Raw genomic sequence first — 17,575 nt, 5'->3', positions numbered from 1 at the left:
AATAAAAAGTAGTCCACTTTGAAAAAAGACTACCATGTCTACCACCTACTTTGAAATAAAACACAGACAAGGAGAAAAAACACTGGCATCTGTAGACCTACTTTGAAATAAAACCCTGAACTATGCAGCTCTATTAGCTGATTGGCTAAAGATCGCAGCTGATTGGCTAAAGAGCCGCATGCGGCCTCGAGGCCGCAGGTTGCCGACCCCTGGCCTAGGCTAACATGCAGACGTGATGCCACAGATTACTTGTAAAAATAATCTGATTACTGATTACTCCTTTAAAAAGTAATCTAGTTACTTTACTGATTACTTGATTATCAAAGTAACTTAGTTACTTTGAAAGTAACTCGGTTACGAAGTCGTCGTCGTCCCCCCTGCTGCTGCCACAACATAAGAGTGACAACAGTTTTTTTTTTTTTTTAAATAATGCTTTATTGAAAGTGCATAATGTCATAAATCATGATTGGCTGCTCAGAGAGGTCATCATGAGACGTCATCAGCCATCAGGCCATAATAAGGTCACAGTTGTCCACTGCTCAGGCACTCTAGGACAGTGGTTCCCAAATGAAATAAAATAGAAAATGTATATAATATAATTGTAAAACCATTGTGTAATATAAAACATGGTATTATAGTTTGTTATTCTCATGTGTGTGTGGCTGCTGTGTGCGTGCGTGCCATCTCCGGTCTAGCTGACTGTACCCCTGGCTCTCTTATCATCAGCATTATGAGATAGTAACTAAATAGTAACGCACAGCCACTTGGAAATGTAACTGTAATCAGATTACTGGCTTGTAAAAAGTAACAAGTTAGATTACTATTTACTGAAAAAAGTAATCAGATTAGAGTAACTAGTTAGTAACTAGTTACTGGCATCACTGCGCGCAGCCAGATAGCTTTCTACTGGAGAAGACGGCTAATTTCCCAAAATGTTGACGTGTTCCTTTAATTACAGACATTATAGGGCAGCTTCTACATCACTTCATGAAAAAGACATGACATGTTATAAGAGCTGCTATAACTTACGGTATCATCATAACATATTACGGTCTGTGTGATAGTAATGGGGCAGCCGTAGTCTAGACTAGGTTAGAGAAGAGGGCTTGTGACCAGAAGGTCGTCGGTTCGATCCCCGGAGGAGCAAATGGAAAACGCTCTCCATTTACCCTCCCATTCCTTCTACCCCCATGCCCACCAGCAAGGCACATAACCCCCCCAGTACTCCAGTGGCACTTCCCCGCCCCTGTGGTCAGCTATGTGTCAGACCACCCAGTGTGAGCTTGCTTAACTGTATGAGTGTGAAGCAAATTCCTCCCTGGATGTAGTACTATAAAGTTAAATCAAATTAAATGTTTTTTTAGCTGTATGCTTTAAACTATATTCATTTGTCTTTGAAACCACATTGTGGTTTGGAATGCATTGTTGATGTTTTGGAAAGGCTGTTGTTGTTGTTGTTGTTGTTGTTGTTGGGACGTGTTGGGTCGCTCTGGGAACACACAGGGCTGGGAATAGAAAGCATGAATGGAGGCCACTTCTTCAGGCGTTGGACGACATGTTTACTGTATGTCACCATGACATGACACTCTCCTTCCACTCTGGATGTAATTAGTAAGGTGTGGCACAAGACTGTTGACTGAGGAACACACACAAACACAGTCTCACACACACACACACTCTCACACACTCTCACACTCACACACTTACACGCACACACACACACTTACACACAAACACACTCTCACACACACACACACACTCACACTCACACACTTACACGCACACACACACACTTACATGCACACACACTCTCTCACACACTTACACACACTCTCACACACTTACACACACACACACTCTCTCACACTCTCTCACACACTCATCCACACTCACACACGTACAGACACACTCTCACACACACACACTTACAGACACATATACTTGACTGTGTCTCGTGTCTCTCTCCAGTTCGGCTTCAACGAGTCCAGGATCGGTGTGGTCCAGTACAGTGGAGCTCAGGCACAGGAGGCCGTCCAGCTGGGAGACCCTCATATACAGACCCTCACCGACCTCAAACAGTGAGTCCACACACACACACACACACACACACACACACACACACACACACACACCTACACACACACGCATACATATCTACACACACACACACACAGTCACATACACACACACACAGTCACATACACACACACACACACACACACACACACACACACACACAGTCACATACTTTGGTGTGTAACTTTGGTTGCCATTGCCAATTTGGGCACGAATGTATCAGATTAACCCACAATGTACAAGTGCACTGATAATATTTGTGTCCTTTAAACATTGTCTTTATGTGGACATAAATAAAGATTCTAAATGTGTCCAGGGCGGTGAGAGACCTGCGCTGGTTGGCCGAGGCCACCTACACGGGCGAGGCCCTGCAGTTCTCCCTGAACAACATGATCAACCGGCTGACGAAGGAGAACCGCGTGGTGCTGGTACTGACCGATGGGCGCTCCGACATCAGTAGGGACCAGGTCCCCCTCAACACGCTGTGCGGCAAAGGCATCCGGGTGAGCGTGGCACACACACACACACACACACACAACTCGTACAATAACACACACTCTCAGACAAGAGACAGACCTGTAATAATAATAATAATAACTTTTTTGTATAGCACTTTTCATACAGAAATTGCAGTTCAACGTGCTTCACAACAGTAGAAAAATACAGGCATAAGCGAGCATAAAAAAGATAGAGAGGTAGCAAGGTGAGGTAAATCACAGTTTTTCACATTAGGATCTAGCATCCCAATAGGCCTCTCTGTTTACGGTTTCATTCAGTAATAAAAAATAATAAAATAGAATAGAAAAAAGTACGGTTTGATTCAGTTTAAAAATAGGCAAAAAATGATAAAATAGAACGGACAGTAAAAAGTGTGTTTAAAATAGTTCAATACAAATATAACAACAGAGCAGTGCATCGCTCTTAATAATTTGAGTTTCTTTACAAAGTTCAGTTTTGAATTACAACAGGGCAGCGCTCTTAAAATTACAGTGCATAGGAGGTAGTGAGATAAAATTGGGTCCTACTAATCACCACAAAGTACCAGAAAATACCCAAAAGTACCCCAAAATACCCCAAAGTACCCCAAAGTATACCCCAAAGTATACCCCAAAGTACCCCAAAATACCCCAAAGTATACCCCAAAGTACCCTAAATTACCCCAAAATACCCTAAAATACCCCAAAATACCCCAAAGTACCCTAAAATACCCCAAAGTACCCCAAAATACCCTAAAATACCCCAAAGTACCCCAAAGTATACCCTAAAATACCCCAAAGTACCCTAAAATACCCCAAAATACCACAAAGTTCCCCAAAATACCATAAAATACCCCAAAGTACCCAAAAATACCCCAAAGTATACCCAAAAATACCCCAACGTACCCGAAAATACCAGAAAATACCCCAAAGTACCCCAAAATACCCCAAAGTATACCCTAAAATACCCCAAAGTACCCCCGTGGGTGTGATGGTAGAGAGAGAGAGCAGCTGGAGGAGTGGGTGTGATGGTAGAGTGGTACATTGAGGTATACTTTGGGGAACTTTGAGGTTCTTTGGGGTATTTGGTGATACTTTGTGTTATTTTAGGGTATACTTTGGGGTATTTTGGGGTATTTTAGGGTACTTTGGGGTATTTTAGGGTATTTTGGGGTCCTTTGTGGTCCTTTGGGGTCCTTTGGGGTATTTAGGGGTACTTTGGGGTATTTTAGGGTACTTTGGGGTATTTTGGGGTATTTTAGAGTACTTTGGGGTATTTTGGGGTACTTTGTGGTGATTAGTAGGACCCATAAAATTTGCATAGAACCGACACATGAATTTGATAGGAAGTGTATAAAAGTAGGCAAGGTAAGAATAGTACAATAACACACACTCTGAGACAAGACAAGTTTCAAGTTTCAAGTTTCTTTAATAGTTGTCATACAGAAGTACAGAATACTTTTGTACAAAATGCTTCTTACTGTTGCGCTCCAGAGACTGTGCAAGACAAGATAAGTATGAAATAAAAACATAGTAAAATTAGAAGTAAAAAAAGAGGTCACAGTGTTCAGTTTAGACATATGTACAATGTTCGATGCAGAATAGACGTAGTTACCATACAATATACAATACTGTGCAGTGTACTAATATACAATACTATATAGTGCAAGGCAGAAATGGAGAAATGGGACGAGGTGCAATTTAGGTACAATTCACAGTAGGTGTACGAGTTGTAGTGCAAATCCTTTATCAATAAATATAAAGTGTAAGTGTGTTTGTGTGATCTAAAGTGTGGAGAGTGGGTGCTGCAGTGTGTTGTTTGTTTGAGTGAGTGTGTGCGTGTGGGTGTGTGTGCTGTGTGCATTTGATGGTTGTTGCATAGTGATTATTGTTCGTTTAGCGATTATTGTTCGTTTAGCAGCCTGATGGCCTGGGGATAGAAGCTTCTTCTGAGTCTTTCTGTGCTCGCCTTAAGACTCCGGTATCGCTTGCCTGACCGCAGCAGTTCAAAGAGGCAGTTGTTCGGGTGGCTCGAGTCCTTAATAATTCTCTTAGCCTTCCCCTTGCACCGCTTGATGTAAATGTTCTGGAGGGTGGGAAGCCCCCCTCCAATTGTGCGTTCGGCTGAACGTGTCACTCTTTGTAGTCTGCTACGGTCTTGTGCAGTGCTATTCCCAAACCAGGAGGTGATGTTGCCGGTCAGGATGCTCTCTATTGTACATGAGTAGAAGTTCCTAAGGATCTTCTGACTGACTTGGAACTTCCTTAGGCGCCTGAGGAAGTAGAGGCGTTGTCGTGCCTTCTTCACAACACTGTCAATGTGTGTGGTCCATGTCAAGTCCTCGGATATGTGGGCTCCGAGGTACTTGAAACTGTTCACTCTCTCAACCGGTGCCCCGTCGATGCTGAGGGGGCTGTAGTCCTTGACCCCCGACCTCCTGAAGTCCACAATCATCTCTTTTGTTTTGCTGACGTTCAGGGAGAGGCAGTTCTCCTGACACCACTGTGACAGGTTCTCTACCTCTTCCAGGTAGGCCCTTTCGTCGTTGGCAGAGATCAGGCCCACCACTACTGTGTCATCAGCAAATTTGATGATGGTGTTGTTGTTCCGCTGTGCTACGCAGTCATGTGTGTACAGGGAGTAGAGGAGGGGGCTCAGAACACAGCCCTGGGGGGCCCCTATGTTGAGCGTGATGGATGAGGAGGTGCAGTTGCCGGCTCTTACCACCTGGGGTCTGCCCGTCAGGAAGTCCAAGACCCACTGGCACAGGTCATAGTTCAAGCCCAGGTCCCTGAGCTTGGCTATGAGTTTGGAGGGGACTATGGTATTGAATGCTGAGCTGTAGTCGATGAACAGCATTCTCACATAGTTCCCCTGCCTCTTGTCCAGATGTGATGCTGCTGTGTGCAGCACATGGGCTATGGCGTCCTCCGTGGACCTGTTGGGGCGATATGCAAATTGCAGAGGGTCCAGGTTGATGGGGAGGGAGGAACAGATGTAGCCCTTCACTAGCTTCTCAAAGCACTTCATGGTTATGGAGGTGAGGGCTACAGAGCGGTAGTCGTTGAGGCAAGCGGGCGTAGATTTTTTGGGTACAGGGATGATGGTGGACTTCTTCAGACAGGTGGGGATGACAGCCTGTTCCAAGGACAGGTTGAAGATGTCAGTGAATACCGGGGCCAGTTGGTCGGCACAGACTTTTAGGACGCGGCCGGGGATGCCGTCCGGTCCTGCTGCCTTCCTGATATTCACTTTTTTAAAGATCCGTCTCACCTCATGCTCTGTTACCCTGAACACTGAGTCTCCATCAGCAGACCCCCCCCCCCCCATTGCCGTGGTTTGTAGGCTGGTGTTGTTATTCACAGCCTCAAACCTCGCATAGAAGGAATTGAGATCATTTGCTAAGGAGATGTCACTGTTCAGTTTGAGGGGGGTTCCTTTGTAGTCTGTCATTGTTCTGAGGCCCTGCCACATGCCTCTAGAGTCAGCCTGTTCAAACTGAAGTTCAACTTTATCCCTGTAACGCCGTTTTGCCTCTATTACTGCTCTCCTGACGTTGTATCTTGCCATCTTGTGTTCTTCCATGTTGCCTGTCACCAGCCCGGTGTTGTATGCTGATGTGCGCACTTTCAGAGCCTCACGGACGGATTTGTCTACCCAGGGCTTTTGATTTGGGTAGATTTTAATTTTGGTGGAGGGGATTGTTTCTTCTACCTGAGTACAGACATAGTCAATCACCGTTTCGGTGTATTCGTTAATATTGGCTGTGTTATCACGGAATACACTCCAGTCTGTGCTTTCCAGTACAGCTTGGAGTGACTCCTCTGACGTCACGGCCCAACGCTTAACCTCTCGCGAGACCACCGGCGTTCGCTTGAGACTTTGTTTGTACTTTGGCAAAAGAAATATTGCAGCGTGATCGCTTTTACCGAATGGACTAAGAGCCTGTGACTTGTACCCATTCTTAAATTGCGAGTATACATGGTCTAATATGTTCTCGCCTCTGGTGGGACAGGTCACATGCTGATAGAAATTCGGCAGCACCTTTTTAAGACGCGCGCTGTTAAAATCACCCAAAACCAAAATGGCGGCGTCAACATTAGCTGCCTGGAGTTTGTTTACCTCGTCGTGAAGTTTTGAAAGTGCGACCCCAGTGTTCGCGTGTGGTGGAATGTACACTCCGATGAGGATGATGGACGTTAACTCTCTTGGGAGGAAGAAGGGTCGACATTTTATCGTGATAAACTCCAGGTCTGGGGAGCAGTGGTTAGACAGTTCCTTTGTGTTGCCTAAATCGCACCACTCCTTGTTTATCATGAAGGCAATGCCGCCTCCTCTCGTCTTTAGTGACTCTTCTGCCGTCCGGTCCTTGCGGAGAACGAAGAAGTGGTCTGCCGGTTCTATTGCGTGATTCGGGACATCTGGACTCAGCCAAGTTTCTGTGAAACAGAGGACGTTACAATCCCGAATGTCCCTCTGGAATTGGATCCGTGCTCTGATGTCATCCAGTTTATTTCCTATCGATTGCACATTGGCCAACAATATGCTGGGCAATGTGGTTCTGTGTCGTTTGGACCTCAGTCTGTTTCGGACCCCCGCTCTCTTTCCACGTCTTCGCGGCGGTTTCTCCTGGTCTTGGCCATGATAACAAAGGATCTCGGCGGGCCATTTCTGCTGTTCAGCGACACAAGCCTGTACAATAACACACACTCTGAGACAAGAGACAGACCTGTACAATAACACACACTCTCAGACAAGAGACAAGCCTGTACATTAACACACACTCTCAGACAAGAAACAAACATGGACAGACTAGGGCTGGACCCAAATTGTCATAATCGAATCGGATTCGGCAGGTCAATACGATGATTCGACAATTTGTTTTATATTAAAAAAAGAATAATGAAAATAAAAAATGTTGAAGTGTATTCATAAGACGTTCTGGCTAAATACATTAGCATGCATTTCAGTGCTAGCATACAGTACATTAACTTAGTCAAGAGTCATATGACATTTTGTTTGAGCATTTAAAATCAATAAATCTGTTTAGACAACTGCATATGATATGACGCCAGATGGCTGATGTGAATTGCCAACAATGCATTAGCCTGCGTGTGGATTTGTCTGAATAAGGAGACAGTACTAGGGTTGCTGTGGTGATGTGAATTCTCCCATGACTAATAAACTCATGACAACATAATCAGACTCAATATCTGTAGAGCGCTTATAGTGCTATATTGATCTGCTGTGTCTAGTCTATTTTTAATTCATTTTCAATGACTAGTATCCATTAGTTGGACGGACAGAGTTAAACCATAAAAGCTGTTATCTAGTGCATCGAGCACACTGTTGCTGGTCTGGACTGATCCTCTGAGCTCTTCTCCAGTCGAGCGCTCGCTGCTGCAGGATTTAGATTCAAAAGATTGCCAAATCCTTGAGTCGCCCCTAGACTCCTGACACTCCAGCATGCTCTCAGTGTCATCTTTACCATCTTTCCCCATTCATTGTCTATGGAGCAGCTTCAGACATCACACATTTTGAGTTTTAGCACTTCTGGATTTTGGGAGAGATTTTTTATTTGGTTTGATTTGATTACGGATCCCCATTAGCTGGTGCCATAGCAACCAGCTAGTCTTCCTGGGGTCCACACAAAAAAAAACATATAAAAACAATTATTATTGCATAACAAAAATTATTAAAAGTCAGTACTCAACACACAATGCATAATGAAACTAACAACTACGATGGCTAAAATGACATGCAAGCAAAGAAACAGAAAACAAAAAAACAAAACAAAATACAATTTAAGCTCTTTTTTAAAGTGAATCTACTGTACATGCAGCAGAGGTTTTGAGGCAGGTTATTCCAATGAGTTAATGCTCTAAAAATAAAAGATCTCCTTTAAAGCGTTGGTTTTTGGACCTGGCAATTCAAGCTACCCACCACTGGAACCTCTAGTGTAATGATCATGCACAGTATTACTAAAAACAACCTGTTTATGTATAAAAACAGGAGTTTTACTGCTCATGACCAACTTGAACAAGAGAGAGTTGTTTGTGTTCACTAATATACTCTCGGACCGTCTTAGAAGAACTACAGACTACGTAAGAAATGTGCAAGTTCTTAAAATTGGCCGTAGTTCCCCTTTTAAAGTCCTTTTGCGCCCCCCCCCCCCCCCCCCCCAGGTGGGAGGCTTGGGAGTGAAGGACTACTCGGGACGCGAGCCCAACCACGAGCAGCTGGGGGACGTGGTGTGCATGAGTGACCCCGACAAGCCCGGCTTCTCCTTCGTGCTGGACAACTACGCGGAGCTTCTGGACGACACCTTCCTGCAGAACCTCACCGCCAGCATCTGCCAAGGTACGACACGACACGCCAAGTCAAGTCAAGAACTACAACTGTCCCAAAGCCTCTCGCACAGTATTAACCCTTTCACTACCACACTACGGAAGGTTAACCCTTTTCCCTACCACACTACAGATGGTTAACCGCCTGTAGTGTGGTAGTGAGGGGGTTAACCATCCGTAGTGTGGTAGTGAAAGTGTTAACCTTCTGTAGTGTGGTAGTGAAGGTGTTAACCGTTTGTAGTGTGGTAGTGAGGGGGTTAACCATCCGTAGTGTGGTAGTGAAAGTGTTAACCTTCTGTAGTGTGGTAGTGAAGGTGTTAACCGTTTGTAGTGTGGTAGTGAAAGGGTTAACCTTCTGTAGTGTGGTAGTGAAGGGGTTAACCTTCTGTAGTGTGGTAGTGAAAGGGTTAACCGGCTGTAGTGTGGTAGTGAAGGGGTTAACCGGCTGTAGTGTGGTAGTGAAAGGGTTAACTGCCTGTAGTGTGGTAGTGAAGGGGTTAACCTTCTGTAGTGTGGTAGTGAAAGGGTTAACCGTCTGTAGTGTGGTAGTGAGGGGGTTAACCGTCTGTAGTGTGGTAGTGAAGGGGTTAACCGGCTGTAGTGTGGTAGTGAAAGGGTTAACTGCCTGTAGTGTGGTAGTGAAGGGGTTAACCTTCTGTAGTGTGGTAGTGAAAGGGTTAACCGTCTGTAGTGTGGTAGTGAGGGGGTTAACCATCCGTAGTGTGGTAGTGAAAGGGTTAACCGTCTGTAGTGTGGTAGTGAAAGGGGTTAACCCTATGTAGTGTGGTAGTGAAAGGGTTAACCATCCGTAGTGTGGTAGTGAAAGGGTTAACCGTCTGTAGTGTGGAAGTGAAGGGGTTAACCTTCTGTAGTGTGGTAGTGAAAGGGTTAGCCGTCTGTAGTGTGGCAGTGAGGGGGTTAACCATCTGTAGTGTGGTAGTGAAAGGGTTAACCTTCTGTAGTGTGGCAGTGAACGGGTTAACCCTTTGGTAGTGTGGCAGTGAAAGGGTCAAGACCGCTCCCAGTAAATATATTTAATGAGTTGCATTGTCTGTGAATTACACACAATGTCTCAACTTTGTGGTCGAAGACGATGATTCATTTGTGTTTCAAAATGTTGTGAATCATTAAATATGTTGGCTGTAGTCTTAATTCAGTCTGTCTTGTTGTCTAATATACACTCTGTGCACACAAATGTGTTGTTTTGGTTTTTGGGTCATGTTCATGTTCATAATTAATGACTGTAAAGTACATGACACCCTTTTCTTCTCCCCCCAAACCCAGACAAGAAGTGCCCAGACTACAAATGTCCCAGTAAGTGCCTCTGTTCCAAAAGACCACATCAGCACATTTGACACAACTTGGTTATGAATCTTTCTTTATCTCTCTTCATTATTAAAGGCGTGACTAGGAGGGATTGATTTTGACATCGATAACTCATTGTAAGTTCAGTGTCGTCGGTACCTTGGCGGGATTACCGTGCAAACATGTTGAAATGATGAGGATGAAAGACAACATGGTGTGTGCGACCGGGTCGGATTCACAGGGTTTCTGCTAAAGGCATTACAGCGCAGAGGAAGCCTTTTCCAAACAAAAGCTGCTTCATCCACAAAAATAACTTCAACATGTTCACGATTAGCAAGGGCTGTTCTCCCTCTGAACGAATCCCATGCTGGCTCTCACCATTTTCAAGCTAGTATAGGTCAGTCTGTCTGTCTGTTGGTCTGTCGGTCTGTTGGTCTGTCTGTCTGTCGGTCTGTCTGTCTGTCGGACTGTCTGTCTGTCTGTCTGTCTGTCTGTCTGTCTGTCTGTTGGTCTGTCTGTCTGTCTGTCTGTCTGTCTGTCTGTCTGTCTGTCTGTCTGTCTGTCTGTCTGTCTGTCGGACTGTCTGTCTGTCTGTCTGTCTGTCTGTCTGTCTGTTGGTCTGTCGGTCTGTTGGTCTGTCGGTCTGTTGGTCTGTCGGACTGTCTGTCTGTCGGTCTGTCTGTCTGTCTGTCTGTCTGTCTGTTGGTCTGTCGGTCTGTCTGTCTGTCGGCCTGTCTGTCTGCCAGTCTGTCCCCCAAAAAAGTAGTATATAGAATACATACACGATATAGATTGTAATGTGCCACAATGATACATAGTGGTGTGACAACGCATCCCAACGAACGACGCACCAATCGCTATAATCGTGCACTATAATAGTCACAATGTCAAACTTGGCATTAAGACATAACTCGTACGCTCTATAAGCCTGATTTACATGACATGTTGTGTAGACAATACAGCTGTCCCTGGTCTAGAACGTTGCCAATAAGACCACCCACTTGCGCCTATTGGATTTTACAACATTCAGCTTTTTCCCCTTGTTCACCCGATTCCCACGGAAACTGCTGCGTGGCGTCTCTCAGAACAAACATCTTCCACTGTGTGATCCTGAATGTTGTTCGGCCAAAACCATGATTGTGAGTGAAGCCAAGCGTCGCTCGCGATCGTGATCGTCTGGCCTGCGACCAGATGCTGGAGCTGCAGTCAGAGGGTCCAATGTATACAAGCTTTGAAGAAAAAAAAATTGATCCAGCTACTGTAACCTTAGTCTACACCTTAGTCTACAACGCTGGTCTCTGCCACTGGATAATTGCGTGCAGATCCTTGATACCGTGCTCATGTTAAAGCACACCGGGCAGCACGATGCAGTTGAAGTGAGGGATTTCCTGCAGCCATATTGGTCGCAGCTTATCACTAAATGCTTGTTATACTTCTGTCTGTCCGTTCCTGCCTTCCTCTTTTTAAATGGCTCCTCTCTTTCACCAGGCTAGCTCACTAGTCCATGATTTACAGCGTGATTAGTGTCAATAATCTCTCCGATATGATTTGTATCCCGAAACGACAATGTGAGGATATTATGGATTTACACTGAGTTTCAAGTTTCTTTAATAGTTGTCATACAGAAGTACAGAATACTTTTGTACAAAATGCTTCTTACTGTTGCGCTCCAGAGACTGTGCATGACAAGATAAGTATGAAATAAAGACATAGTAAAAATTAGAAGTAAAAAAAGAGGTCACAGTGTTCAGTTTAGACATATGTACAATGTTCGTAGACGTAGTTACCATACAATATACAATACTGTGCAGTGTACTAATATACAATACTATATAGTGCAAGGCATAAATGGACGAGGTGCAGTTTAGGTACAATTCACAGTAGGTGTACGAGTTGTAGTGCAAATCCTTTATCAATAAATATAAAGTGTAAGTGTGTTTGTGTGATCTAAAGTGTGGAGAGTGGGTGCTGCAGTGTGTTGTTTGTTTGAGTGAGTGTGCGTGTGGGTGTGTGTGCTGTGTGCATTTGATGGTTGTTGCATAGTGATTATTGTTCGTTTAGCGATTATTGTTCGTTTAGCAGCCTGATGGCCTGGGGATAGAAGCTCCTTCTGAGTCTTTCTGTGCTCGCCATAAGACTCCGGTATCGCTTGCCTGACGGCAGCAGTTCAAAGAGGCAGTTGTTCGGGTGGCTCGAGTCCTTAATAATTCTCTTAGCCTTCCCCTTGCACCGCTTGTTGTAAATGTTCTGGAGGGTGGGAAGCCCCCCTCTAATTGTGCGTTTGGCTGAACGTGTCACTCTTTGTAGTCTGCTACGGTCTTGTGCAGTGCTATTCCCAAACCAGGAGGTGATGTTGCCGGTCAGGATGCTCTCTATTGTACATGAGTAGAAGTTCCTAAGGATCTTCTGACTGACTTGGAACTTCCTTAGGCGCCTGAGGAAGTAGAGGCGTTGTCGTGCCTTCTTCACAACACTGTCAATGTGTGTGGTCCATGTCAAGTCCTCGGATATGTGGGCTCCGAGGTACTTGAAACTGTTCACTCTCTCAACTGGTGCCCCGTCGATGCTGAGGGGGCTGTAGTCCTTGACCCCCGACCTCCTGAAGTCCACAATCATCTCTTTTGTTTTGCTGACGTTCAGGGAGAGGCAGTTCTCCTGACACCACTGTGACAGGTTCTCTACCTCTTCCAGGTAGGCCCTTTCGTCGTTGGCAGAGATCAGGCCCACCACTACTGTGTCATCAGCAAATTTGATGATGGTGTTGTTGTTCCGCTGTGCTACGCAGTCATGTGTGTCTCCACCGCAGACCTTTTGTGTTAACACGTTGTAACTTTTCTTCGAAGCCTTTCAAATTCGCTGTGCACATTCATGACCCTGAGAGCGAGAAGCCTGTTGATTTTGGTGACCTCATGACCTTTCCTCTAGCGCCACCACTAGGCCAAACTTTACATTTTATGAATTTGTGTATCTCGTGTAGCTTTCATTCAAATATTTTCAAATTGCGGTGCACATTCATGACCCCTAGAGGAAGAAGCCTATTGTTTTTGGTGAGCCTATCACCTTTCCTGTAGCGCCACCATCAGGCCAAACGTTACATTTTCACATTAGTGCATCTCTAAGAGGTTTCATTCAAACCTTTACAAATTTGCTGTGCACATCCATGACCCCAGGAGGAAGAATCCTATTGATTTTGGTGACCCCATGACTTTTCCCTCTAGCGACACCATCAGGCCAACGTTCAATACTCAAATTAGTGTATCTCCTGATCCGATATCCACCACACATGACAAAATATATTTGCCTTGCCATAGCAAGGAGGCCTGTGAAGTTAAAACATGAACTACTCCTCGAACAGCTCGAATTAGGGGCAATATCACAAAAGGTGGATTGAGAATTCGGGGCCATTTTGGGATATACCTGCTGTTGGCCACATATATTTAAAAATGTATGCAAATGGTGTCTGATACATTGTTGTCTGTGGCCTACGTTTGTACTGCACTTAAAATTGACATGTCTATGTAGTTTGTCATATTGTTATTTATGGTCATGTTTTGTATTGCTTAGCTGTCTGAGACCAAGGACCACAATGGAAATAACTTTTGACTTTTTAGTGTTTCATCCTTGAAAACAACACATATCTAGCTGATCTGATATAATAATAATAATAATAATAATAATAATAATAATAATAATAATAATAATAATAATAATAATAATAATAATAATAATAATAATAATAATAATAATAATAATACATCTCAAAGTGCTACAAAGGTAAAAAGTCAAATGAATAAAAACAATTAAAATGAATAAAACAACCAATGAAAATGGAAGAAACATACAGCCTAAAATCTAAAAAAAAAGTAAATAAATAAAAGTAAAAGAATAATTCAGGCAAACGCCTTGTTAAAAAGAAACGTTTTTAGGCCCCTTTTAAAAACCTCAACGGACTGACACGACCTGTGACCTGCTGTGTGTGTGTGTGTGTGTGTGTGTGCGTTGCAGTCAACTTCGGCGAGGACACCGACATCGTGGTGATGATGGACAGCTCGGCGAGCGTGGGCCAGAAGAACTTCGAGACCAGCAAGGCGTTCGTGCAGCGCCTGACCAAGCGCCTGCTGACGGCGGAGAGGAAGGGGCGCGCCGGCGTCCGCGTGGGCGTGGGCCAGTACAGCCGCACCGCCCGCATGGAGCAGGAGCTGTCGGGCAACCTCACCCTTCTGACCCGCCGCACCGAGGAGGCCACCTTCCAGAACGACGGCACCGACGTCACCGGCGCCCTGAGCTTCACCCTGCAGCGCTTCGTCGGCGGCGGCGTCGGGGGCGGCGTCGGGGGCGGCCGCGGCGACTCGGCGGGTCTCGGCAAGAAGAAGAAGGTGCTGCTGTTCTCCGACGGCCGGTCGCAGGGCGTCACCGAGGCCGTGCTGGAGAAGCGCGTGCGCGAGGTGGCGGAGGGCGGGGCGGAGCTCTACGTCATCGCCGTGGGCAACCAGGTCAGCGAGGTCAACCTGCGCACCCTGGTGAGCCGAGGGCGGCGGGACGACCTCTCCTACGCCCAGCGCCACCTGTTCCGCGTCTCGGACTACCCCTCCCTGCTCCGCGGCGTGTTCGACCAGAAAGTCGCCCGCAGGGTTTCCTTGTCCTGAGTGCAGGGACCCCACCCCACCCCCCCCAACCCGACACACACACACACACACACACAACAGGACCAACACACTTTAGTTTTTTTTAAAGTCCCAATATGATTATTCAGTCTCACTCCTTTACAAATACACTGTGTTCAAGTGCTTTTTTTTTTTCATGTCAGAAAACGACAAACGATTGTGTGTCAGAACGACAGGAAGGTCTGTGTAAGTAAGAAATGTAATAAAAAAAAAGGGGGTCCTGGAGAGCCCGCCGCTACACCCCGAGCTTCCTCGTTCCACCGCGGATCAGTGTTCCCGCCCACGTGCTCTCCGCTCTCTTCATCACATTACATCAGTCGTTCATCCGGTCTGGACCTGTCACTTTTCAGAGTTCACTGTGTCTCTCACTCGCCAGAAATGAGTTCATTGTAAACTAAAATGTTGAGCAGAAAAGCGAAGGCTGAGAGGTTTTCGTCCCTCCAGCACCAGCGCTCCCCCGCGGCGTGAAGGATTTTCTTTTTTTATAGAGGGTCTGAAATGGAGTCGGAACCGTTCGTCACTCTTAGATTTTGCCCGACGAAAACAGGACACAGGACATTACATCAGACGAGCTTTATTACGAAACATCAACACATCACCTGGTACTAATAAAGGTAGCTGGACACAGCATAGATTTATGTACGGGTGGGCGTGAATACATGTGTGTGTCTGTGTGCGTGTGTGTGTGTGTGTGTGTGTGTGTGTGTGTGTGTGTGTGTGTGTGTGTGTGTGTGTGTGTGTGTTGCGTGTGTCTGTGTGTGCGTGCGCGCGTGTGTGTGTGTGTGCGCGCGCGCGTGTGTGTGTGTGTCTGTGTGCGTGTGTGTGTGTGTGTGTGTGTGTGTGTGTGTGTGTGTGTCTGTGTGTTAGCACACTCGTAACGAGTGTTGGTATGTCTTTGATTGAGTGCGTGTGTGCATGTATGCTTGTGTTGTTAGGTGGAGGTCTTTCATCTATGGCCTTGGGGAGGATTGCTCTTATAAACAGTTTCACTGAGGTCACTGGCGCAAATGATGACGGAGATATGCATAACAGAACAAGCCCATGTCAGGCGCACGTGAGAGTGGCGTGCACACACACGCTCACACACACACACACACACACACACACACACACACACACACACACACACACACACACACACACACACATGACAGCCTCAATCAGAGAGAAAACATCTGGCAGACTTGATGTGGAAAAGATCACTAGAGGAATTCAGTTCTCCCCTCACACACACACACACACACACACACACACACACACACACACACACACACACACACACACACACCTACACACACACACACACATACACACACACACACACACACACACACACACACACACACACAGACATAGGGGTCCAGAGTCACTGTGTTGTTGTTGTTCTTATTTTTGTAACTACCTGTGGTGCTATTAGTCTATTAGTGTATTAGTCTCTACCCATGTTGTTAAAGAATTTAAAGATTAAAGATACTTTACCTGAGGACACACTCTTCAGTTGTAAGACCTCCTTCAATAAAGGTTGCTACAACACCCCAATGTCTCCCGTGTTCACATTCAATCACACAGGCTCCACACGCGTTTGTATTAATATACTGTTCCACACAATGAACTCTAGACCTTTTTAATCTGCTCCTTGTAAATGAAATGATGATGGAATAACACATGCCGGACCATGGAACAGCTGAGCAGTAAATTGTCTTTTAGTCCCTTCAAAAGGAGGACATAATGAACATTGTTGTAATTCCTATACAACCAAAATTATGAAATTTGTTTTGATTACTTCCTGTAGCTGTCATGTGGACATTCCATTGATATACATTAATTCCCTGACTCCTTTCTCTATCCGTAACCACCAAATACCAAACCCTTGGGGGTGGGGGGGGGGATAATATTACGCCCCTTTCCCGACTACAATGACTTACAGTATGTACAGAAACATCCAATTCGGGCGCCCAAGTGGCGCACTGCATACAGCACTACGGTGCAACACGGCCGACCCGGGTTCGACTCCCGGACCCGGTGATCTTTGCCGAATGTCTTCCCCGGTCTATCTCCCATTCCTCCTCTCTCTCTCTCTCTCTACCGGACTGCCCGGTAGCAAAAATCAATAAAAAACCTACAAAAACACAACTTGTCCGAAAGGCCAAGTAACATTTAGAAACATCCAATTCCGAATTACTCGTAGATTTACCAGATCCCATGATCCCATTTTCAAAAAGGTGACAAGACAGCAAAATGTCTATTAAAAGCTATGCATGTTTCCTTGTGATCAGATAATACGCACTGATCATGCACGGGCAGAGAAATAACGCATTTATTCTTAGTGGGATTCACTACCTTCCAGAATTTTGCTGGATTTTAATAACAGCTAAATAATAATCAGATTTAGCTTTTCTCACTGATGATGTGAATTGCCAATGGGAAGAGTCTCCAGATTTTCTAGCTATAGGACCCAAGCCATATTGTTTAATTGGAGCAAAGTTGATAGTTCAGTGCTTTTTAAATGGTACAAGTTTGTTAACCAATGAGTTGATGGTATTTTATAAAAGAATCCAATGTTAATTCCATGTCCTGGATTTCTAATGTATTTGAGATGTCACTACCCCAGGACCCCAGGAAGACTAGAGGCTCTTTCATGTGTCTCTAATGGGGATCCTTTAATAAATATAAACTATGATAAAGATGATGTAAGAACGGGGCGGC

At 45.2% G+C, this 17,575-nt stretch overlaps 1 protein-coding gene across 1 annotated transcript in view; it reads left to right on the top strand.

Moving 5' to 3' along the window:
- The window catches only part of col6a1 (collagen, type VI, alpha 1), a 75,397-nt gene extending 58,993 nt beyond the window's left edge, over window positions 1–16,404 (top strand). Inside the window, 5 exon segments of the mRNA XM_084313676.1 lie at window positions 1,969–2,078; window positions 2,393–2,579; window positions 8,739–8,913; window positions 10,185–10,214; window positions 14,211–16,404. Of these exon segments, the coding sequence (XP_084169802.1) occupies window positions 1,969–2,078; window positions 2,393–2,579; window positions 8,739–8,913; window positions 10,185–10,214; window positions 14,211–14,851 (1,143 nt within the window). The 3' untranslated portion in view covers window positions 14,852–16,404.
- The last annotated feature ends 1,171 nt before the right edge of the window (window positions 16,405–17,575 follow it).

Source organism: Notolepis coatsorum (assembly GCF_963971535.1).
Source record: "Notolepis coatsorum genome assembly, chromosome: 4".
NCBI lineage: Eukaryota > Metazoa > Chordata > Actinopteri > Aulopiformes > Paralepididae > Notolepis > Notolepis coatsorum.
The sequence above is the reverse complement of the archived record's forward strand: the minus strand, read 5'-3'. Positions and strand labels throughout refer to the sequence as shown.